Here is a 24785-nt window from a genome sequence, read left to right as displayed (position 1 = left end):
AGCCCTTAGTGAAGAATTGTTTCAGGCAACATGCTTCTTTGGAATGTCCTTACCCATCAGTCAGATTCTGATTACGTCCATCAACCCAAAGCCATTGACCGTCTTCTGCTATGTCAGTCAGGCCGATCCAGTACCCATGATCTTCATCATAGTAGGCTTGAGTGTTGTTGAGAATGAATTCCTGAATACGAAATTAAGGAAACCACAAGTAGATAAAAATAATTATAGGATACATTTAACAGTAATCCACAGTTTTGTGAGGCAGTGTGACCGTGTCTAAACGTTATGAATAAATGTATCTTATCTGGTGCAAATGAAAGATAATACAGTATGAAAGTACTTCCTGTTGTCAGTCCCCTACATTTTTGAATGGGCTTCAAGTTTACATAATTAAATACACTGAGTGCACATTAGGAACACGTGCTCTTTCCATGACAGACTGACCAGGTGAAAAGCTATGATCCCTTATTGATGTCACTTGTTAAATCCACTTTAATCATTGTAGATGAAGGTGAGTAAGACAGGTTAAAGAAGGATTTTAGGCCTAGAGACATGGACCGTGTGTGCCATTCAGAGGGTGAATGGGCAAGATTTTCTGAAGTGCCTTTGAATGGGGTATGGTGGTAGGTGCCAGGTGTACCCGTTTGAGTGTGTCAAGAACTGCAAGGCTGCTGTTTCTTTTAATACTCAACAGTTTCCTGTGTTTATCAAAAATAGTCCACCACCCCAAGGATATCCAGCCAACTTGACACAACTGTGGGAAGCATTGTCCACATGGGGCCAGAATTCCTGTTGAACGCTTTCGAACACCTTGTAGAGTCCACGCCCTGACAAAGGCTGTTCTGAGGGCAAAATGGGGTGCAACTTAATATTTGGAAGGTGTTCCTAATGTTTTGTACACTCAGTGTATTACATATATATATATACACAATTCTATTCATATTCATGTTGATTAGCTCATAGCCGATTCCTTTTATCAAAATATTTGATGCTCAAGAAGTACGACACATTGCCAAAAGTTAGAAAAGTCTTATTTGAAGCCCATTCTTAGCCTACAAAACGAGACAAGAGGAAGTACCACTTTCATACCGTATAACAAGGAGCACCGTTGTAGCAGTGTTTCCATGAACATTCAGTAGCTATATATCACATTTGAATATGGTTCCTATTCCTACTTCTTGTACATTTGTATTGCTTGAGCAACCCTTTAAAGACTGTGTGAATGTCCCTTATAGCATGTACCTGTAGTAGTGTCCTACCTGTTCCTCTTGACTGCCTATGTCAACCAAATCGGCATTGTTGTTTTTGCAGTGCTGTCTGCTTCCTTGCCAGGTCCTCCAAAGGTGACCGAAGGGGACTTTAATGTGCAGAAACAGGTAACAACTGGATTGGAACAGCACCCAGCCAACTTGACAAGGTTTGCATGCTCTATCTGTGCAACATGAAACATGCAAAGTAATATAATAATATTAATATATACCATTTAGCAGATGCTTTTGTCCAAAGCGACTTAGTCATGCGTGCATACATTTGTTCTACGAGTGGTCCTGGGAATCAAACCCACTATCCTGGCATTGCCATGCTCTATCAACTGGGCAACAGAGGACCACTACGACCAGCTACATAGTGTTTTTGACATTTAAAGTAACAAAGTATCACTGTGACACATTCTAGACCATCAGCATATGAAACAATTCAAATGAATGAGGAAATATTAACAAGGATGGAAACTTTACCTTTGGTGTTGGCATCTTCATATGGACAGTAGTTATCAACTGGGAAATTCTTCAACTGAAATATGACCCCAAGAGTCCAGTTGAGCCCATCCCGGTCTCTTGACAAGTTCATCCTCTCTGCCTTCAATTGCTGGTTTTCAGTAGACACTTTGATGTAATCGCTCTGCAAAATGTGATTGGCTACACTCAGCTTGCAGTAGAGATTCATTAGGTCCTGATTGGCTGCCAGTAGGGATATATGCTCATCTGTTAGCTGCTCCAGTTCCCTCACCAAATTTGTGTTGTGCTCTGAGAGGGCAGTGCTGACTGTGGAGAGAAGGACATGTTTACTCAACCTGCACCTCTCCAAATTCCATATTATTATGTCTTTATGATGCACATACTCACAGTAGACACAGAGAGGTAAAATGGTTGACACCAACAGGACACAAAGAACCCCCAAACACAATGCCACTCCTCCAAAGTTTTGAGAGTGGGGAGCAGGGCCCTCCTCCACTAGGAATAGCAAAGATAGGAGTGCATGATAGCTACATTTGAATATGCTTCATTAGTGAATCTGACAGTATGCTATTATTCGAAGGAGTCAAATAATTGAACAATAAGTGGTGGATATTTAACACATTCTGTGGCAGGACCAGGTTGACTGGGTGCACCTTGCCTTTACTTCAATATATGGCATATGTTCTTTCTTTTCCTCTTATTTCGTGGGAGAGGGAGATTATTAATTCGTTTTTACACAGAGAGGTACTTGATTAAACCTTAATTTACAATTAATTTGGCATCAATGTTCTCCAACACAGAATTGGTAAAACATTCAAATAATCTGGAATAAATAGCTGCCATAACTGGCTTGCTTTAAGCATCCATCAATTTGAACATTTAAAAACATGGCAATTTAAGTAAAACCGTTTTATTGCTACGTCTGGCAGTGAGAATGAGCTGAATTGGTAGAAATGCACTATAAGAGAGTAAGAAATGCTAAGACTCACCTTTTGGTGAAGACATTTTTTAATTTTTTAAGACCACTGTAGAGTAATGCAGCTCTTCTGGCATCCTTCAGATACAAATTAAACCATAACCAACGGTGTCTGAAATACATGTGCGACTACTGTTAAAAAGCATTCCTTACTCCGGGACTTTGCAACAGGTGACTATCAGGAAAATAAAGAAAAATAGCTCTCTGTCTGCATTGATCTGTTTCATTTAAAGCAAACAGGCTTATGTTTCATGATTGGACGCCTTCATAAGTGCCTTTTCTTTATTTTTCAGTTTATTTAAATGTATTTATTTACCTGTTGAAGTGTCCTGGGATGAGGAAGGCTTTTTGGGATTCCCTTTTTTGTTCAAGCTGGTCTGAAGCGTGATTCGATACGCTTTATTTCTACAAGTGCGACTACTGTTGTTATCCCCAATAGGATCTGTATAAGTACTTCTGGGTTGACTCTGGTCTGCATTAATTACTCACAGATAATCTCCACCCAGCCGGCTCTCTGTCACTGTAGCAATTGAGCCTGGCGATGAGGTTACTTCACAGACATTTCACTGTACAGATTCACACGTCTGACTCAAAAGGGGAATGTATGTTTACGTGTCATGATGGTAACATTACTGTGTGCTACTCAATATGGAAAGCTCCATAGCTGTGGGAAACAGAAATACGATTGTCTTTCATTCCTCTCTTGTTTTAGGGTGAGCATATCTCTGAAGACTTGCCATACCCTCCAGTCACTGATTGATTCTTAAAAAATAAGTAGATCGAGCCACATTGACTGGTTACAAGTTCAAGGAAATTCCCTGACTTGCTAAGATGTCAGAAAATGTAACAGTTTTCCAATTAGTCTGCAATAGATATTAAGTCATTTCCCATATGAATGCAGTGGATCTTCAGTACACTATTGAGCCTAGGAGGTTGAATGGAAGCGGGGTTGCTACTGTACAATATGGACGTGGGGCTGTTGCAATGTTGAATACTGTCACCAGAGGGTAGTACTGAGGTCAAATGGATCTGAGAAAATAGCTACACCATTTGTTTATTCCAAATAAACATGGACACTACTATGCTCATATCTAGCAACCTTTTATCTGATGTAGCATTGTTTAAAACATCCACGTTGAGAATATTAACAATACAGGACCACCGTACAAGAAGCGGTATATAAACACCAGTTGATGCACACAAAATTCTTTCTAATATCCATTCCACTATGAAGTAGATTGTTGACAGGAAACAAAGCATCCTTTTTTCATGGTTTTGCAATAATGTCAGATTCAAATATACTGTGTTTCATATGGTGGTTTCATGTGTCTGAGATGAAGTGAACATTGGAGCTCTGACCACAAGCTCCTAAATGCCTGACCTATTTGCCTCTCCAACAATCTTAGGCAAGTCCTCATCAATCTTGTTCCATTTTATTTATTTTTTAGAGGTATGGACTCATGTTACCTGTCCTCTACTGTCTGCTTGTCCTCTTTGCATTTTTTGTTTTTACCTTTTATTTTAGGTTCCTCCTCCACGGTTCTCCCTTCATCTCTCTCTCCTCTATTGCTGCATCCAATTTCTTTTTCGGAGGAGAGTCCACCGCAGTTTCTGATTGGTTGGTTTCTCTACGTTAGAACACACTATCTCCGCTGAATCCTTTTGGTTCTTGGACAACTTCTTATTTTTGATATTAGTGTCTGAGTCAGTCACTTGGAGAAATTCATGATTTTGTCATGTTATGTCTTGTCCCTGTGCTTTCCCTTCTCTTCGTTTCCCCCTGCTGGTCGTATTAGGTTACTCTCTCTCTCTCTCTATCGTTCCGTTCCTGCTCCCAGCTGTTCCTCATTCTCCTAACGACCTCGTTTACTCTCTCACACCTGTCCCCTCTTTTGCCATCTGATTAAGTCTCTATTTCTCTCTCTGTTTCTGCTTCTGTCCTTGTCGGATTCTTGTTTGCTTTGCCCTTGTCCCGTCCTGTCGTAATCTGCCTCTTCATCAGATGCTGCGTGTGAGCAGGTGTCTCTGTCCTCTACGGCCCGCGCCTACCCAGAGGGACCTGCAGTCGGTTGCCGCTAGCCCTGCAATTCTCCTCTACTACTAGAAGGAGGACTCTCCTGCAAAGATAGAGGATTTATGTTTTCCCTGTTTGGACATCTCCTGTAAAGATTGAGGATTTATGTTTTCCCTGTTTGGACATTAAAAGACTCTGTTTCTGTTGAATCGCTGTTGGGTCCTCACTCATCTGCATAACAGATTTGATTGACATTACTGTTTTGTAGAAGACCATCTCTGCATATACATTTGCAATTATTTAATTAAATATGGACACAATGGTTTTTAGTTTATCTGATAAAGATTGAGACTATTTTGTGTAAAAAATGTAGTAATCTTATCAAATTCATCTTATTGGATAATTGATGGGCTGAATAAAGGATTGGAGCCCGTCTTTTGCTCAATCAGCTTTCCTTACTACTCTCTGATGTGTCACATTTGCATGATGCTTAAAGAGGAATCAATTTTGGACTTAAATGAATGATATGTACCCATTGATTCTTAAAGAATATAACTTATAAATGCCTCATGAGCTTCGTTCAACTGTGATTCTCCATCAGAACCAAAAATATAAGCTTGTTTTCCTCCAATGTTTGTCATCAAAATACATGTAAACAAACACTACATAGTTTTAACCATGCTATGAGGCTATCATTTTGATATCATGGATGGTCAGGCATTGCATCCATGGCTCCTTCTATGAAGTTGACAGTGGTAACATTTCTCCAGCCCCATCCCTCAGCCTTTCTTTTTTGATTTTTACCAAAACAGGGGCGGGGATGTACTTTGTTACGGTTTCAACTCCTGATTGCTGCTTTAAATAAAGATTTAATCAAGTGCCTAAAGCTGCTTATTTAGAAGTATTGTATAGTTTATAAAACAGTGATTTCATTAAAAACTTTAAACTTCCATTCCATGTATTAAACTTGTACTTCATATGCTAAGTAAGATCTTTCAAAATCGAAAGAAGACAATCTTGGAAGACAAGTCCTGCTTTGCTTTGTAAACTGAATATGATATGATTTCTGATCTATGAAAAGGCCAAAACAAATGTTATTCTAAAACACTACAAACATAATACAGTAAGACAATAGAAGAACATACATTTATTGTCAAAGTGAAATGATTGACATTAAAGAAAATATGCCTGATTTATATGAAAGGTCAAAACGGAACATTATTTTTTAAAACTTCTCTATAGCTACATTACTACAGATCCTTGATTCAAAAACATACAAACAGAACCAGATTGGGGTCAATTCAAATTGAAGTCAGCTAATGAAGGTTTTCCATTGTAAATTAAAATCACTTCCTGAATTGAGTGAATTCGAATTGACCACAACAGACAGATGCAGGGGTCCTTAAATTAGAATAAAACTCAATGTAATTCTCAAGTGGAGATGCAATAATATATGAGTTCAGTATGTGAGAATACCTCTTCAGGTTAAGAGAGTGTCCCTGCAATTTAATCTGATCATAGTAAGGCTCTACTCTCACAGATCCAACGGTTCTGCATACTACATGATTCAGCATTCCAATTAGCCAAAGGCGCATTATTTGGGACAGTTAACACGCAATTACCTCCCCCAGTTTGTCTCTTCCAAAACCTGTGAAAATAGAACACCGCCATGAATGAAAAGAAATGACTGAGTCAAATAATGATTTAACAATGCGTCTTTGTTGTATTTACATTGCATGAAAGGTCCTTACCCATCAGTCTGGTGACTTCCATTAACCCAGAGCCATTGGTTGACATTAGCTATGTCAGTCAAACCGATCCAGTATCCATGATGAATATCAAAGTAGTATTGAGTGTGGTTATGAATGAATTCCTGAATGTGAAATGAATGAAACCACAAGTAAAAACATTTTTATATGGTAATCCACAGTTTCAGGAGAGAGTGTCTAAACGTTACGAATAAATGTATCTAATCAGGTCCAAATGAGCGAGAATAACAAAAGGCATAACAGGTAGCAGCAGTATAATGACCTTTGTGCTTTTGTTTTTCAGTAACAACTGGTTTACCTTGAGCTCATATCTACATGTCACACATTATAATATAGTTCCCATTTCACTTTTTGGAGATCCACTTTAAATGTGAAATTAATCTGTCCCTCAAAACTCTAGTCTGTAGCATTGTCCCACCTGTTCCGTTTGACTTCCTATGACAAGCAGATCAGAATGATTTTTTTTGCAATTCTCTCTGCTTTGTTCCCAGGTCTTCCAGGGACTGGAATGGTATAAAATCTGGTAACAACTAGATTGGAACAACATCCACCCACTTCGACAAGGGTTACACTTTCTCTCTGCAACAATGAAGAATTACAGGTAATAATTATTAGCTGGTAATTGTACTACATACGTATTATCAATATTACAGAGTAAGATAGAAAGTGTAAAGTTTGTCTTTAGTGTACACTAAGGGTGTCAAACTCATTCCGTGGAGGGCCGAGTGTCTTCAGGTTTTAGTTTTGTCCTTCTATTAAGACCTAGACAACCAGGTGAGGGGAGTTCCTTACTAATTAGTGACCTTAAATCATCAATCAAGTACAAGGGTGGAGCGAAAACCCGCAGACACTTGGCCCTCCGTGGGATGAGTTTGACACGTGGTGTACACTATGACGAAAACAAGGCCAACAGGAAGGGGGCTTACCTCCTACGTCATCCTTTGGTGAACAATATTGATTGACTGGAAAATTTTCAAACTGATATATGTACCTAAGATTCCAGTTCAGTCTATCCCTCTCTCTTGACAATGCTTCTTTCTCAGCCGCTAAACGTTGGTTTGCAGTGCTTACTTTGCTATAATCACACCGCAAAATGTGATTGGCTTTACTCAGATTGCTGTTGAGGTTCGTAAGGTCCTGATTGGACGCCAGTAGGAATGCACGCACATCTGTTAGTTGCTCCAGTTCCCTCACCAACTTTGTGTTGTGCTCTGACAGGGCAGTGCTGACTATGGAGAGAGAAGGACATGTTTACTCTATGATGTCATCCTGCACCACTCCACAATCCATATTATGTTATGATCCACATACTCACAGTACACATAGAGGCCTATAATGGCTGAAACCAAGAGGACACAAAGAACACCCAAACACACTGCCACTCCTCGAAAGGGTTGAGAGTGGAGAGCAGGCCTCTCATCCACTAGGAATAGCAAAAATAAGATTAATGTTATTATAGCCAAATTGTTAGCATGTTAGCAGTGTATACATTTAATGGTAAGCGTTATTCCATGATTTGATGAAATCTAATAATTGAACAGTAAATGGTGGATAATTTGAGGAAATATATCTACATTTAGCTTTTTTTGTTGTTGCTATTTCTTATTTTATTCAAGCGGATAAGGTCCTCGCACAGGCAGTGACATAATTCCTCTATGCCAAATTGCCGTTCAGACGATGTTAAAGCGAAACATTTTTTAATTGTTGGAGGCAACCCGGATATCTAGAGAGACTAATTGCACAATAACGCAGATCTTCCGCAGTTCGGTATCTCTCAAATGTACCTGCTGTGGCAGGATTCCGTTGAGTGACCGCACTTCCCTTAACTTCAGCATATACTGTTTCTTCCTCTTTTTTCTCTGTGAGGAAGAGAAAGGGGACACATACATATTCAATAATATTAACCCATTGGTTCCTACATTTTCCCAGACATGCCACATACCCTAATATTGAAACAATCAAGTACTGATATATCCTACCCTTAAATGTTCCTATTTGTTACTCATAGACCCCAGTTTCTTTGTCAAAACTCCTCATCCCTGTTGCTTTCCTATTCTTCAAAGTAGCCACCCTTTGCCTTGATGACAGTTTTGCACACTCTTGGCATTCTCTCAACCAGCTTCATGAGGTAGTCACCTGGGTCCAGATTCACAAAATCGTCTTAAGAGAAAATGTATTATTAACTTAAAGAAAGTTAAGCAAAGTTGCTATTCCTCAAAAAGGTTATTGGAAAGGTTATTGCAATATTTCTTATGTTTCTCCTTCAGCAAAAAGTTTACAAGAAATTAGATTCTTGAAAATAAAGTTATTGGATTTGTTCTTAATTCCATGATAGCTAAACCCTTGTCTTAAACTCTGGGCAGTGAGAGAATAAGCAATTGAACATGTTTAATCCACTCAAACGTCAAATTAAAGTTTCAGTATAGATTATTTTAAACCAAAGTACATATTTTAGAACAGTCATCTCAGTAGGAAATATGCTAACATGATTGCCATTGCTAGCTAGATAGCTTGCTAAATTGGTTGCCTAGCACCAGACATCAGACCAAACATAAGAAAATTCGTAAGAAGATATATGAGGAGTTTGAAAATCATTAAAGGGAAATGGAAACACTATGATTAAGAATGCCATCTAACTGTAATTGTAAATCACCATATTGGCATTGTTGCGTCACTGGCAGGAGAGAGTATTTTGGAATTCCCCAAATGTCTGAATTTACAGAGTAGCTCCAAGTCTGAGAATGAGTTTATTACAGAGAATGACATAATTGTTAGTTAGGGAGCCAATAAACCTACTGAAGCCGTTCATGTTTGAGCCGATCGTTGCCCCAGATCAAAGAGTTTGTTCTCGTAGCAGTAACAACACAGATATGCCGCCTGAAACACCTCAGCTAGAGGGCAAACACAAACTGGTGTGAGTGGGGATGCTGCCAGGTAATGGCTAGAGTAGGAGTGTGTGTGTTGTAGAGAGATGGTAGCGATTCAGCACAATATCCCAGCGGATGGTGGCTGTATTATGCAGTCAGAAGTTCACCCTATCGGCACAAGGGAGAATTGGACGAGGTGTATGGCGTCTCATCCCTGTGTGTGCCATTTCCAACAAAACACCATGTCCGAACCGCACATGCACAAATTGATTTGGTCCCACACACCAAACGCAATCACAACACGCAGGTTGAAATATCTAAACAAACTCTGAACCAATTATGTTAATTTGGGGGCAGGTTGAAAAGCATTAAACATTTTTGGCAATTTAGCTAGCTAGCTTGCAGTTGCTAGTTGTGTTGTGACAAGGTAGGGGTGGTATACAGAAGATAGCCCAATTTCGTAAAAGACCAAAAGTCCATATTATGGCAAGAATAGCTCAAATAGGCAAAGAGAAACGACAGTCCATCAAGAGCCAGAATTCATTAGCATTACCAGCCTCAGAAATCAGCATTTAACTGCACCTCAGATTGCAGCCCAAATAAAATGCTTCACAGAGTTCAAGTAACAGACACATCTCAACATCAACTGTCGATTTTGCTGCAAAGAAACCACTTCTAAAGGACATCAATAAGAAGAAGAGACTTGCTTGGCCCAAAAAAATTAGCAATGGACATTAGACCGGTGGAAATCTGTCCTTTGGTCAGATTAGTCCAAATTTTAGATTTTTGGTTCCAACCGCCGTAGCTTTGTGAGAGACAGAGTAGGTGAACAGATGATCTCCGCATGTGTGGTTCCCATCGTGAAGTATGGAGGAGATGTGATGGTGTGGGGGTGCTTTGCTGGTGACACTGTCTGTGACTTATTTAGAATTCAAGGCACAATTAACCAGCATGGCTACCACAGCATTCTGCAGCGATACGCCATCCCATATGGTTTGCGCTTAGTGGGACAATAATACATTTTTCAATAGGACAATGACCCAAAACACACCTCCAGGCTGTGTAAGGACTATTTCACCAAGGAGAGTGAAGGAGTGCTGCATCAGATGACCTGGCCTCCACAATCACCCGACCTCAACCCAATTGAGATGGTTTGGGGACCTCAGAGTGAAGGAAAAGCAGCCAACAAGTGCTCAGCATATGTGGGAACTCCTTCAATACTGTTGGAAAAGCATTCCTCATGGCACACCTGTTAATTGAAATGGATTCCAGGTGACTACCTCATGAAGCTGGTTGAGAGAATGACAAGAGTGTGCAAAGCTGTCATCAAGGCAAAGGGTGACGACTTTGAATAATATTAGGTATAAAATATATTTGGATTTGTTTAACACTTTTGTGGTTACTACGTGATTCCATGTGTTGTTTCATAGTTTTGATGTCTTCACTATTATGCTGCAATGTAGAAAATAGTTTTAAAAATTAAAAAAATTGAATGAGTATGTGTGTCCAAACTTTTGACCGGTACTATATTTTATAAATTAGAGACACTGTGTATGTGGATTAATTAATTTACCTCAAGTATCATGGATTCAATGTATTGAAAATTAAGGCACATGTGCTACATGACCAAAAGTGTGTGGACACATCTCATTCCAAAGTCGTGGGCATTAATATGGAGTTGCTCCCACTTTTGCTGTAATAACAGTCTCCACTCTTCTGGGAAGGTTTTAAACTAGATGTTGGAACATTGCTGCGGGAACTTCCATTCAGCCACAAGAGCATTAGTGAGGTTGGGCACTGATGTTGGGCGATTAGGCCTGGCTCTCAGTCGGCTTCCCAGTACATTCCAAAGGTGTTCGATGAGTTGAGGTCAGGGCTCTATGCAGGCCAGTCAAGTTCTTCCACACCGATCTCGACAAACCATTTCTGTATGGACCTTGCTTTGTGCATGGGGGCATTGTCATGCTAAATCAGGAAAGGACCTTCCCTAAAAGGTTGCCACAAAGTTGAAAGAACAGAATCGTCTAAAATGTCATTGTATGCCGTAGTGTTAAGATTTCCCTTCACTGGAACTAAGGTGCCTAATCCGAACCATGAAAAACGTCCCCAGACCATTATTTCTCCTCCACCAAACTTTACAGTTGGCACTATGCATTGGGGCAGGTAGCGTTCTCCTGGCATCCGCCAAACCCAGAATCGTCCATCGGACCGCCAGATGGGGAAGCGTGATTCATCACTCCAGAGAACGAGTTTCCACTGCTCAAGAGTCCAATAGCAGTGAGCATTACACCACTGCAGCCTACGCGTGGCATTGCACATGGTGATCTTAGGCTTGTGCGCGCTGCTCGGCCATGGAAACCCATTTCATGAAGCTCCCGACGAACAGTTCTTGTGCTGATGTTGCTTCCAGAGGCAATTTGGAACTCGGTAGTGAGTGTTGCAACCGAGAACAGGCAATATTTACACGGTATGCACTTCATCACTAGGTGGTTCCGTTCTGTGAGCTTGTGTGGCCTACCACTTCACGGCTGAGCTGTTGTTGCTCCTCATTGTTTCCACTTCACAATAACAGGACTTAATTGACCGGGGCAGCTCTAGCAGGACAGAAATTTGACAAACTGACTTGTTGGTAAGGTGGCATCCTATGACGGTACCACGTTGAAAGTCACTGAGCTCTTCAGTAAGTACATTCTACTGCCAATGTTTGTTTATGGAGATTGCATAACTGTGTGCTCAATTTTATACACCTGTCAGCAACAGGTGTGGCTGAAATAGCCGAATCCACTAATTTGAACAAGTGTCCACATACTTTGGTATATATAGTGTTTGTAAACTAGACCGTTTAAAAAATATATTTATATGGAAAATATTTTTTTATTTCAACCAGGTATTTGTTTTTAAATCTGTTGAGTACAGACCTCTGGTGCCAAGTTTGTCTGTAAAAGTACATCTTGGAGAAATATGCTTGTGGTCTTCTGACCATTTTTGAGAAATCAAATGAAACTTCTCTAAGTGATATGATAATGTATAATATTTGAAACATTGATTATAAATACAACTTTAACTTCTCTAGAGCCTGTAAAGTACAACAAATATATTCTTGCTATTGTGACCCATGAGATGACATGGGTTAAGAATGTAATTTGTACTTGATTAAAACATAATGGCAGAGTAGAAAAACATGAACATGACTCAGCATACTGTAGCAGCCATATCTGGCTCACTTGATTTATGGACCCTTTACTTGGAATATTCACAAACAACTGTGATTGTTATAGTCTTCAGTCTGGAATTGACATTTTTTGAAACTGAACGAAATTAAATAAAAGTGAGTGACATTGATGAAGAGATGAGAAAGAAAGGCCAAGACTCACCTTCCAGCAAAGAAATGATGGGATTCTTGAAAACTACTGTAGAATAATGCAGCTCTTCTGACATCCTTTAGTTGTCAACAGTGTGTTTCTTAGAGATACAAGTACAGAGAAACCTTACCCAGTATTGATCTATACGAGTGGTGATGGCTCCAATTAGGACCTGTATTAGTACTTCTGCTTAGACTCTGGTTTGCATTACTCATGTCAGACAACAATTTCACCTGACTGAGAAGAGGAAGTCATGTTGACGTGCCATTGTCAATACACCTGTACTAAATATGACAAACTGTACGGAAACAATAGGCAGACAACTGTGCATGGAAAACAGAAATAGTTTTGTACATAGTGTATCTCATTCTATGCTCACTTGTTTTAGCATGAGGACACCTCTGAAGACATGCCATACCCTCCTGTCAGTGGTTGCTTGAGAAGTTGGCCAATTCACATTGTGGTTGACTGGCTTACAAGTTAAAGGGAATACCCTGGCTTGCTAAGACTTCAGAACATGTTGTAATGTGTTTCTCATTGGTCTGTAATTCATTTCCCATATGTCTGCAATAGATCTTCAGGACACTATTAAGCCAGAGGGGTTGGGTTAAATGCGGAAGACACATTTCAGTTGTTGGCATTCAGATGCACAATTGATTAAGTACCCCCCTTTCCCAACCATAAGATCAAGTTTGAATGGAAGTGGACTTGATACTGTATGGACGTGGGGCTGCTGCAATGTTGAAATACTGTCACCAGAGGGTAGTAGTGAGGTCAAAATGGACATCACAATTTTTTTAATCAAAAAACTATCCAATTAGATTGATTTAGCCTATAGTTTCTAAACATGTGTGACAATCAGAGTTGTCTTAGTCCAACTACAAATGTTTCCTCTAGGCTTCCTGTCAAGTCTCTTCATTTACAGTGCCGTATTAGAGTATTGTATTCGTGCTATGACATTTAGCCTTACATATTACATTCAGTAGTCTAACAATTACACACAATATGTTTTTTTATCAGAAAAAGAAATGGTCTAAAGAAATGCATCATTTCATAAATTACAACTGAATATGTACTTGTAGAGAGATAACAGAAATCATTCAATCAAAATGTGAATTTCTCCCAGTGAATAAGAAAAAGACATTCCCTGCAGAGCTAGAGTTAACCCCCAAATGACATCACCGCTCACTCCCACCTCCCTCTCTTCCCTCCTCTCCATCCCTCCTCCCCTTTCTTCCCCTCTGCCCTCCCCCTGCATTAATTCCAGTATGAAAGGAGAGTGTCTCACCAGCGGTCACACTCCAGTAGGCAAGCAGCCTCACAGCACATTCTGACCATCACACACAGGCTTGGAGAGAGAGGGAGAGAGCGAGAGAGACCGAATCAGCACCTCACACACATTGCCAGAACCTGCTCGCTCCAGGGTGAGGAATTCTTTACTTAAAAAAATTGAATTACTCAACCAGCATTACTATCTGTCCTCTCTCTCTGACATGGAGCTCCACCGCCTCAGACACCACCACAGCCACCGGACTGACGACAAGCTCCAGATGCTGAACCTCAACCAACGCCTGGAGACCTACCTGGGCCGAGTGAGGCTGCTGGAGGAGGAGAACAAGCTACTATGCCAGGAGATCCAGGCCCTGAGGGGCAGCGGCCAGGGGGGGCGGATGGGCCTGGAGGACAAGCTGAGCCTGGCCAGGCAAGAGGTAGAGGAAGTCTGGAGGGAGAAGGATCGGGTGGAGCTGGAGCTAGGGAGCCTGGGTGAAGAGCTCCACGTCCTGGGGCTGCAGAGACAGTGGGAGGCGGACGCCCATGGGGAGGTGAAGAAGAAGCTGGCAGACAGCAGGAAGCAGATGGAGGAGGAGAGGAGGGCTCAGATCTGGTTAGGAGAGAAGGTGAACCAGCTAGAGAAACAAATCCATTTCCAGATAAAAACCCACCAGGAAGATGTTGCCGGCTTCCAGGCTACATTAATCCATGTCAGACCTGCACTGCCACCCCCTCCACCCCAAACGGGCATCCAGCTGCCCAGCCTCCAGGAGCTGGGTGAGGAGTACTCCCAGATGGCTGTCAGGGTGTGGCATGAGGCGGCCATGGTGTTTCAGGGCCAGGTGGACAGCCTGGACGAGTCTCTAAACCAGGCCAGAACCCGGTTGGCCCAGGTGGGCCAGGAGAAGAATGAGAGCCAACTGAAACTTCATGCCCTGGAGAATGAGCTGCAATCAGCCCAGGATAGAAGGCAGTGTCTGGAGAGGAGTGTGGCCAAACAGAGAGACATGCAGAGGCAAGAGACACAAAACCTGCAGGTAAGAACAGTTAAAGTAGCCGACCCTGGTCTTTGGTGTGGGCGTATTTATGGGTGTGGGTTTATTCATGTGAATATCTCATAACTTTGTTAACAGTGTCATTTGCCAATTCAATCATAAAACAGTGTCAATTAGATTATTTAAAACTCCTGTTCACCTGAACCTGAACTGAGCCATATAAGTGAGATTCCTAACCATACTATTAAATTCCATATCGATTTATGCTTTAATAATCATGCATTGTTTAAAACATCTTGAGTGTGTTGTCTGAATGTGACTGCTGTCTGGGATTTAGGACCTTCAAATGATTTCAGTCCAAAGACAAATGACAATGTGCTTCGTTGTGTATCTTGCCAGTTAATTGAGACAGCTAAAGCTGCTTCCAGTTGAGCAAACCAGGGCAAAACAAAGTGTTTCAAATGTCAGTCATAGCAGAACGTTTTTCAAATGGACATGGCCCAAAATAAAAACAGGAACAATATGGTAATTTGATGAAAACAAGGTGTTTTTGTCCAAATTAGTCTGATGATATCTATGACGTAGAAACGTACCAACGCAGTATCTCTGAGAAGGCTTATATTGTGCTCCCTTTCATTTGAAATGCTAATGAAATGTTTGGACAGAAACAGCATGTTGGACTCGGCCTAGGCTGGGGCTCTGGGAATTAGTTCCAGGTCATTATTTGTCCAGAAAGGTCAAAAATCCACACTGGGGCCCAACCATTAGATGCAGGGAACACAACATTGAACATTCTATGTTCTATGCTGGTCATAAGCTCTTGCCATGGGACCAGGAACCATAATTCGGTGCCTTCAATACCTGTTCATGTGCTATGGTTGGATAACATCAATGCCATTTCCAATCAATTCTCTTCCCTTTTCCTGTTCCACAGGCCCATCTGGAGGTGTTGGAGATGGAGAAGGGGGCGCTGGGAAATCAGATTGACACTCTCCTGACAGAAAGTAGGGGTCTGATGCAGCTGAAGATGTCTCTGGGCATGGAGGTGGCCACATACAGGTACGGTACATGTCACTGTACATATATCAGAAGCTACAGTACCTCTCTCATCATATCTTTAGCACGAAACTATAGACATTTTGGGCCAAATGCTAAAGGGTAACTAGTAAATCATGCATTGATGTCAATTGGAGCTTTGTTTGAAAACATTACTTGTACACAATGATCTCAAGTTGGACTTCTGTCTTTACTAACTTGTTTATCTTCACAACCACTGATCGGATAGACCATGACAGATGAAAGTATGTTGATGGCCATCCATCCAGGTATTTTACTTATCAACTGTAGAGGGAAAGGAGACACGGGGAGGAAGTCATGAAAGACTATTGGCACACAGCCAAAGGTGATAAGAGGTAGTGTCATTTTTTTTCATGTAAGAGAGACGTGGGAATTTTCAAATAAAAGTGTCACCTCGAGTTGGTTTGAACTCTGATGAAGGCGGCAACGGCTGAAAAAGCGACACCAAGCCCACGCATGTTTGACGTCTGCAAAAAAGCCTGTCGATCAGAATATGAAAATTGAGGCAAATGTCGCAATCATCCCATCTTCACTACTATCTTCCTCTTCTTTTCCAATAGTTCTTTTCCAAACATGTTCTTTTTCTTTTTACTTTTCTACCGATTGTGAGAAAGCCGTCATTATTAAGTCCCCATGTCCATGCTGATTTAGATGTCTAGTTTATCACATTCAAAGATGGCCTTTCAACTGGAAGTTCAGACTGAGCCCCATCACCCCTCCCCCTGTGAGAATGTGGAACAATATGTAGATGCCCAAGGCCTGTTGTCCAATAGAGCTCAGCCGTCTGGCCTAAAGGTCATCCCCTTGAAAAGGCCAGTCTCAGCTGTCTTGAGCAGGGTAACTTTATATGGGCCTCTATAGTGGCGCCTTTCTCCTTCCCTTGGTCTCTTCCCCCTCCATAGTGACCCCAAGGTATCAGCAGGGGATGACCAACGTATGAGCTATGGGAGTCTAGAGGAACAGGAATAAGAGGCAGGGGGAGAAGCAGACAGCAGGTCTCAAAAGAGATTTCGTAAATGCATCAAATTCATATTATCGGCACCTATACAGTACATCCCAACGCGCAATAGAACACATTGAGCAACACTTGGAATGTGATTCTGGGATCATATTGGGATATACATGTGCACCAGTTTCATTAGAGATGCTAGTTTGAATGTGTGTTGGAATGGGCATGGTCCACATCTGTGAATACAAATGGTATTAGTTCTGCTTGGGCTCATCAGAATGCCTGTATTTTAGGCTGTGAGTATGTGAGAGGGGGAATTGATGGCAGTGGTATGCACAACAGATGGCTCGTCAAATGACAATGTCGTCCCCCACATTTCCATAACAACAGATCTCATGTTGGCAACAAAAGCCCTCCCACTTCACTCCTCTCACCCCACCCTATGACACATCATTTCAGAATAACCCCTAGTGTGGCCAAAGTACACATTATTTTGGTTATTCGTCACATTAGTATTCAAGCTGCTTTTAACCAGGACATAAGGTTCTCTAGATAGTGTTGCAAAAAAAAATGTTACATCACTTTCCCTTTATGAATCCTTCTCTCGTTTGTCTGTGTCTGTTATTTTCCCTCAGCGCTTTACTGGACAATGAAAGTCTGAAGGGGGATTTCTCTTCAACCAATCAGCCAAGGAGTACCTACATCTCTGGTAAATGATCACTTCATACAGGAATCTGCCAGCTAGATCAGTGACTGTGTTGTAGTACAACATGATATTGATAGGTGTCAAAGCCAACACCTCCATGACATGTACTCCTGTTACTGTATAATTGTACTGTAAACCAAAAGGAATCTTCCTCATACTTAAGGTGGGCGAGTCCTGACTCTGTACTGTACAGTGTATATATTCACATTAGACCAAAACGAGTGGGGGATGGTGTGGGTTGGTTAGGGGGCTGAGCTAGACGCTTTGTGCTCTGTAACGCAAGCTACCTAGAGTCCCCAAAGGTCATTGAGCCATATGGCTTTGCTTTCCGGTAATTCAGACTGGAGGGGAAGGAAGTCATGATCAATATCTCTCCATTACTGTCTAACCTCTGTTCAGGAGAACATGTCTCCTAATATTGCCTTTGGGATGGGGTTTCGAGATCTCTGTCAACATAAGATAAAACTGAAGACATTTTGGAATAGACAGAGATTGCTTTTTGTCTTACAATCAAAGCATTAGTGAATGTTTCCTGGTATTGTTAAGATTATTGTCAGTGTCATTTCAACCTTATTGATGTCTATCTACAATAGTCCCTGGCCTGTGGCGTACCCAGTACCATTATGTATGGTGTACCTATTCAATAATCTTCCTATGTCATTCACAGATGGAGTGCCCAGCTCCCGAGGGGTTAAGCAAAGCTTCCAGACACAGCTGGCTACCAGTCACATGATCAGGCCCATCTCTACCATCCATAGAGCAAGCCCACGATCCAATGTGACAATGATGTCCGCATCACCAATCTGGACTCAAAATCGGGTAACCCTGAATGAAACACCTGAGAGTTGTCGAAAGACAGAAGAGCATATCGACTTTGGCGTAGGGTCCAACCACCAGGTAAGTTGTTCAACGCCTTTCCCCAAAGTACCACAGGACGGAATTTCAGTCCACCCCTTCAGTCCCCAAGATGTCCATAAAGAAGTCAACTATGCTGAGCCTCTCTCACCTCCCACTGAAGAGGCAGGAGCTGATGTTGTATCTTGGCTTGGATCTGACCACAAGGAACAATCCATGTGGGATATGGAAAAGGAGGAAGAGGATCAGAACATAGTCAGAACCTGGTTTGCTGAAGAGAAACCCGTTCTGGAATCTGCCATGAGTCACCGGGTCGAGACCAGCTTCAGTATGCCAACTGTGTTCAGCACTGATGCTCAAGAGCTCTACAGCCCTTCAGTGAGCTATGAGAGAGCAGGTTCGGTGACAGGGGCACATTCTGCTTTCTCAGCGAATGATGATAATGATGTACCTTTTGAAATGTCTTTTGAAAAAGAGGAACCTCTACTAGATCTGCCTTACGGTCCCATGAATGCATCGGAGGAAAGAGATCTTGAAACAGCAAAGAAAGATGCTGAATGGGCGGGAAACGAAGGCTTGGAATCTGAAACTGCATCAGTGCTAGAACAAGCATTTGAGACCTTCACAAGCAGTCAAGCTTTTGAGTATGGGGCGGGGAAAAGTTACAACAAGCCAATAGAGTTCAACCAAGAGGACAATATGTCATATGAATCCACTCAAGCCTCCCACGGTTCAGAAGAGGCATTTCGCCATGTTAAAAGACTGGAGGAAGATGTTATTCATCTCCCAAAAGAGGATGAAAATGATATGTCTAACAAACATGAGGAGCAATTGGAAGATGAATTGCACCCCTATGGGTATGGTAAGGAGGATCGTGAAAGATTGGGAGGATTCATTAAGGAAAATGATATGACAGAAAGAATCGATAAGTTCAACCAAGAGGAGATGATCTCATATGAATCTGCTCAAGCTTCTCACTGGTCAGAAGAGGTATTTCACCATGTTGAAAGAGTGGAGGAAGGTGACATAAATGTCACAAAAGTGGATGATGAAAATTATATGTCTAACAAACGTGAGGAACAACATGCACTGACCCCCAATGGGGAGGTAAAGGATGAATGGGATAGAGTGGGAGGGTACAATGGAGAGAATGGAATTGGAGAAAGAATGGATGATTGGAAAGAAGCAAAGTATCATGTGAAAGAGGAAGAGATGTGGAATAACAGAGAAACCCAACCCAATCGGTCTGATCAAGAGTATATACCTTCAAATGAAGAGAAACTAAATCAATTCGAGCAAGAGCAAATACCTTCAGGCGGAGAGAAACTGAATCAGTCTGAGCAAAGGTATATCAATTCAAACGGAGAGAAACTGAATCAATCTGAGCAAGAGCATATACCTTCAGGCGGAGAGAAACTGAATATATCCGACAATGACAAAGAGGATCATGATGAGGCAAACTACTGTCAAAATAATTCTGTTTCATGGAGGGCTGAGCTAGAAGGCGACAGCTATGCTCAGGACAACACACTAGCCGACACACACCCCTTGATCCGTTACAAGAGTGACGAGACGGATGTCAACACTCAGGCTTCACACATGGGCGAGAGTGACTCCAGTGATGGTGAAGAGGACAGGGAGGTTTGCCAGACAGGAACAGACACCTGGGGCGAAGGCAAGTCCAAACAGTTTGACACCATGGAGGATCTGTATGAAGAGTCAGAAGGGGATGTCATAGATAAGGAACGTAACATGGGCTCCACTCACCAAGAGGACGTGGATGCTAGCCAAACAAAGGAGCATGCTACACAGGAGAACGATGAGGAGAATGCTGTAGATCAGTTGATTCAGGAGGCAGAAGAGGAGCAATCCTATGAGGAACTTACAGAACCTGGAGAGTACTCCATGGTGTGCTCTGATGAGGACTATAATGAAGAAAGAATTGATAGATTGGTGGAGCAAGAGCTAGAGAATTTATCTATATCCAGTTACAGTGAACACTTTACTGGGCAGATGATTGAGAGCGAGTCAGTACTGAGTCTTCAAATTGAGTCTCACACTGAACTTTCCCAGACACAAGACATATTATACAGTGAGGAGGTAGAGCAGATACACTCAGAGAGACTGAATCAATCTGAACAAGAGTATATATCCTCAGGCGGAGAGAAACAGAATCTAAATGCACAAGAACACATACCCTCAGATGGAGAGAATCTGAATCAATCTGAACAAGAGTATATACCCTCAGGCGGAGAGAAACTGAATCAATCTGAACAAGAGTATATACCCTCAGGCGGAGAGAAACTGAATCTATATGTGCAAGAAAACATACCCTCAGATGGAGAGAAAATTAATCAATCTGAGCCAGAGTATATCATTTCAGGCGGAGAGAAACTGAATCAATCCGAGACAGAGGATATAACTTCAGGCGGAGAGACACTGGATATATGTGAGCAAGAACATATACCCTCAGATGGAGAGAAAATGTATCAATCCGAGCCAGAGCATTTACCTTCAATCAGAGAGAAACTGAATCAATCTGGGCAAGAAAATATACCTTTAGGTGGAGAGAAAATTAATCAATCCGAGCCAGAGTATATAACTTCAGGTGGGGAGAAACTGGATATATGTGAGCAAGAACATATACCCTCAGACAGAGAGAAAATGTATCAATCTGAGCCAGAGCATATACCTTCAAACGGAGAGAAACTAAATCAATCTGAACAAGAGTATATAACTTCAGGCGGAGAGAAACAGAACGTAAATGCACAAGAACACATACCAACAGACGGAGAGAAACTGAATCTATATGCACAAGAACACATACCAACAGACGGAGAGAAAATGAATCAATCCGAGTCAGAGTATATACCTTCAGGTGGAGAGAAACTGAATCTATATGCGCAAGAACATATACCTTCAGACAGAGAGAAACTGAATCAATCCGAGCCAGAGTATATACCTTCAGGTGGAGAGAAACTGAATCTATATGCGCAAGAACATATACCTTCAGACAGAGAGAAACTGAATCAATCCGAGCCAGAGTACATAACCTCAGGCGGAGAGAAACTGAATCTATATGTGCAAGAACACATACCCTCAGACAGAGAGAAAATGAATCAATCCGAGCCCGAGTATATACCTTCAGGCGGAGAGAAACGGAATCAATCCGAGCAAGAGAATATACCTTCAGGAGGAGAGAAACTGAATCAATCTGAGCCAGAGTATATCATTTCAGGCGGGGAGAAACTGAATCAATCTGAACAAGAGAATATACCTTCAGGCGGAGAGAAACTGAATCAATCTGAACAAGAGAAGATACCTTCAGGAGGAGAGAAACTGAATCAATCTGAGCCAGAGTATATCATTTCAGGCGGGGAGAAACTGAATCAATCTGAACAAGAGAATATACCTTCAGGTGGAGAGAAACTGGATATATGTGAGCAAGAACATATACCCTCAGACAGAGAGAAAATGAATCAATCCGATCCCGAGTATATACCTTCAGGTGCAGAGAAACTGAATCAGTCTGAGCAAGAGTGTATACCTTCAGGTCGAGAGAAACTGAATCAGTCTGAGCAAGAGCATATACCTTCAGGCGGAGAGAAACTGAATCAGTCTGAGCAAGAGTGTATACCTCCAGGTGCAGAGAAACTGAATCAGTCTGAGCAAGAGTGTATACCTTCAGGTCGAGAGAAACTGAATCAGTCTGAGCAAGAGCATATACCTTCAGGTGGAGAGAAACTGAATCAGTCTGAGCAAGAGTGTATACCTTCAGGTCGAGAGAAACTTAATCAGTCTGAGCAAGAGCATATACCTTCAGGTGGAGAGAAACTGAATCAGTCTGAGCAAGAGTGTATTTCCTCAGAGGTTATGTATTCGGTGCACTCTGGGATTCTAATGACATCTGATCACACATCTCTTAGAGAAGGTTCAGTAGAAATATCCAAAGAAGAATATTTGGCTCAAGGTAAGGTATTCAGTGGGGGACTGGGAACTGAAGCTGTACCAGACAAAATAGAAGGACAGGATGACCAGAACCTTTATATGTCGACTCATGCAGACTTCACTGGAAGCCATTCTATCTACAGCAGTTTAAACAGCAGGCCTGAGAGTCAAACCGACATGAACAACTTGGATATAGAAGAGTCCAACAGCACAGATGATGAGTCGCCAAATGCAAGCCAGTATTTGCAACCTGTCACCAAAGCAAATCTAACTGCAGATCAGGAAGACTTGTTAGATGTGGCAGTCTCTCACTATGAGGATTGCAATGCTCTTATAGAACATTCTGCAGAAGAGATCACTAGCTATCAGGCAAGTAATGAATGTCTTCAGACAGATGAATGGGAAGTCTTAGAAAGTCCAAACAAACACCTGGAATCTGGAGATCCTTTTGCAGGTCACAAGAGAGACTCCGAGAGATCATCCAAAACTGACAGCGAAGGCCGGGACCTCCACAGCTTCCACAGCTCTGGTGTACACAACAACTTCTGGGGTTCCAATCTGGAGACAGGAGCCCCCTATCAACCGGATGAGCCATATGACCATGTGACCGAGCTACCCAATCAGAACCTAGCCTTGGCTAACAACCTATCCTGGGTGGATTTGGAGAATCCACAGGCAACTAATTGGAACACAAAGATGGACAGTGACACACCTAAAGCTTCCACCCTTGAAGAAGAGGACAAACAGATGCCCTCACAGGTGAAGCAGCTGGTTTGTAAAGATGTGGTAGAGGGTGTGAATGTTACTTCTGAAGGTTCTGAAGATGGAGACTCCTGGTCATCTGGGGAAGATTAGGAACAATTTCAGCATGGTTTCTATAAAGGAGTAAAGTAGAAGTAACAAGTGTTACTGAGAGTGTAAAGCTATTTACATTTTACAGGCTTTGAATTTGAGCATTGATTCACAATGATCCTCACAGTGGAAAGTAAATGAAACGATAATTTCATCCAAACATGAATGTACTATGTCACAGAATGTCATGACAATTCAGTGCTCTCCGGGATCCTTGGGATGTCCCTACCCTAAACCCTAACTATCACCATAATCCTTACCTACACCATTTAAAATGTCAACTTCAATGGGGTAGGGACGTCCCAAGGATGCGAGATAGCACAGACCGTCAAATATTTATGCTGTTTTCAAAAACCAAAAAGTTGTGCTTTGGTGCACACCCTGCTGGCACTAACCACCAGTGTACCTACTCCATTTCAAGACATCGAGGGCCATTTTTTGTAAGTTTTACAAATTGATGTTTGAATAGCATTTGTTTATTTTGCCTCCCCCCTTTGAAGAACAAAAGTAACTTAATTAAAAACCCAAAGAAAGGACATTTGAAAGTCAAAGCATTCCAAACTGCCATTAATTGATAGTTGATTTGATTGCACTGATTGAAGGAAATCAATCAGAGCAAAAGTCAGAACCAAGGTATTTCACTGCACAAGACCTGGGAGCTTGTTTTTTCTAGCAGCAATATATATTTTTTAACATCTTAAGTCCATTTGATAAGGACTCCAGCTGTGCCTTCAGAAGGTATTCATACCCCCTTGACTTACTCCATTGAATAGTGTTATTTATGATTATCATTTGATATTTCAACTCACACACTACAAGCAGCAAATCAAATCAAATTGTATTAGTCACGTGCGCTGAATACAACAGGTGTAGACCCTACAGTGAAATGCTTACTTACGAGCCCCTAACGACAGTGCCTGTTTAAAAAAATACAGATAAGAATAAGAGATAAAAGTAACAAGTAATTAAAGAGGAGCAGTAAAAAATAACAATATATACAGAGGGGTGCCGGTACAGAGTCAATGTGCAGGGGTACCGGTTAGTTGAGGTAGTATGTACATGTAGGTAGAGTTATTAAAGTGATTATGCATAGATGACAACAGAGAGTGGCAGTGGTGTGGTGGGGGGTGGGGGGTGAATAGTCTGGGTAGCCATTTGTCTAGATGTTCAGCAGTGCATGGTTTGAAATCCCAGAAGAACAGTTTGCCTTCATTTTATTAAAGCGTTTCACAACACAGTGTCACAACGTATAACTAACATACAATGAAACAACATGGTACCATATTAGTTATGCTTTGTTCACGATTACAGCAAAAATAAACTTGTGTTGTTCTTTGGCTAGTGTTCTCTCTGTAGAAATGCACGCAGAAAAAACATACCTGGAAAAATAAAACAAATTGACAAATA

The 24785-nt window shown here is 41.6% G+C and overlaps 2 protein-coding genes across 2 annotated transcripts in view; one reads left to right on the top strand and one right to left on the bottom strand.

Annotated features, from left to right (window-relative positions):
* Positions 1–13177, bottom strand: part of LOC115141078 (uncharacterized) — a 15460-nt gene extending 2283 nt beyond the window's left edge. Inside the window, exons 1-11 of the mRNA XM_065027200.1 lie at positions 12737–13177; positions 8280–8354; positions 7811–7918; positions 7422–7724; positions 6914–7074; positions 6478–6599; positions 6243–6374; positions 2124–2263; positions 1737–2042; positions 1260–1432; positions 54–181 (exon numbers count right to left, since the gene is read on the bottom strand). Coding sequence (XP_064883272.1) covers positions 54–181; positions 1260–1432; positions 1737–2042; positions 2124–2263; positions 6243–6374; positions 6478–6599; positions 6914–7074; positions 7422–7724; positions 7811–7918; positions 8280–8354; positions 12737–12800 — 1712 coding nt within the window. The 5' untranslated portion in view covers positions 12801–13177. The remainder of the gene's footprint in view (positions 1–53; positions 182–1259; positions 1433–1736; positions 2043–2123; positions 2264–6242; positions 6375–6477; positions 6600–6913; positions 7075–7421; positions 7725–7810; positions 7919–8279; positions 8355–12736) is intronic.
* nes (nestin) lies at positions 11850–24785 on the top strand. Its single transcript, XM_029679680.2, has 5 exons — positions 11850–12042; positions 13992–15033; positions 15926–16050; positions 17653–17726; positions 18391–24785. The coding sequence occupies exons 2-5, from the start codon at positions 14218–14220 to the stop codon at positions 23379–23381; spliced, it is 6006 nt and encodes a 2001-aa protein (XP_029535540.1). The 5' UTR covers positions 11850–12042; positions 13992–14217; the 3' UTR covers positions 23382–24785.

Source organism: Oncorhynchus nerka, linkage group LG14 (assembly GCF_034236695.1).
Source record: "Oncorhynchus nerka isolate Pitt River linkage group LG14, Oner_Uvic_2.0, whole genome shotgun sequence".
Taxonomy (NCBI): Eukaryota; Metazoa; Chordata; class Actinopteri; order Salmoniformes; family Salmonidae; genus Oncorhynchus; species Oncorhynchus nerka.
The sequence above is the reverse complement of the archived record's forward strand: the minus strand, read 5'-3'. Positions and strand labels throughout refer to the sequence as shown.

Bases quoted from the DNA above. Each gene is read 5' to 3' on its own strand.
- nes (XM_029679680.2), top strand. From the start codon at position 14,218: ATGGAGCTCCACCGCCTCAGACACCACCACAGCCACCGGACTGACGAC. The intron at 16,051-17,652 runs GTACGGTACATG...ATTTTCCCTCAG, and splicing joins ATGGAGGTGGCCACATACAG to CGCTTTACTGGACAATGAAA. The intron at 17,727-18,390 runs GTAAATGATCAC...TGTCATTCACAG, and splicing joins AAGGAGTACCTACATCTCTG to ATGGAGTGCCCAGCTCCCGA.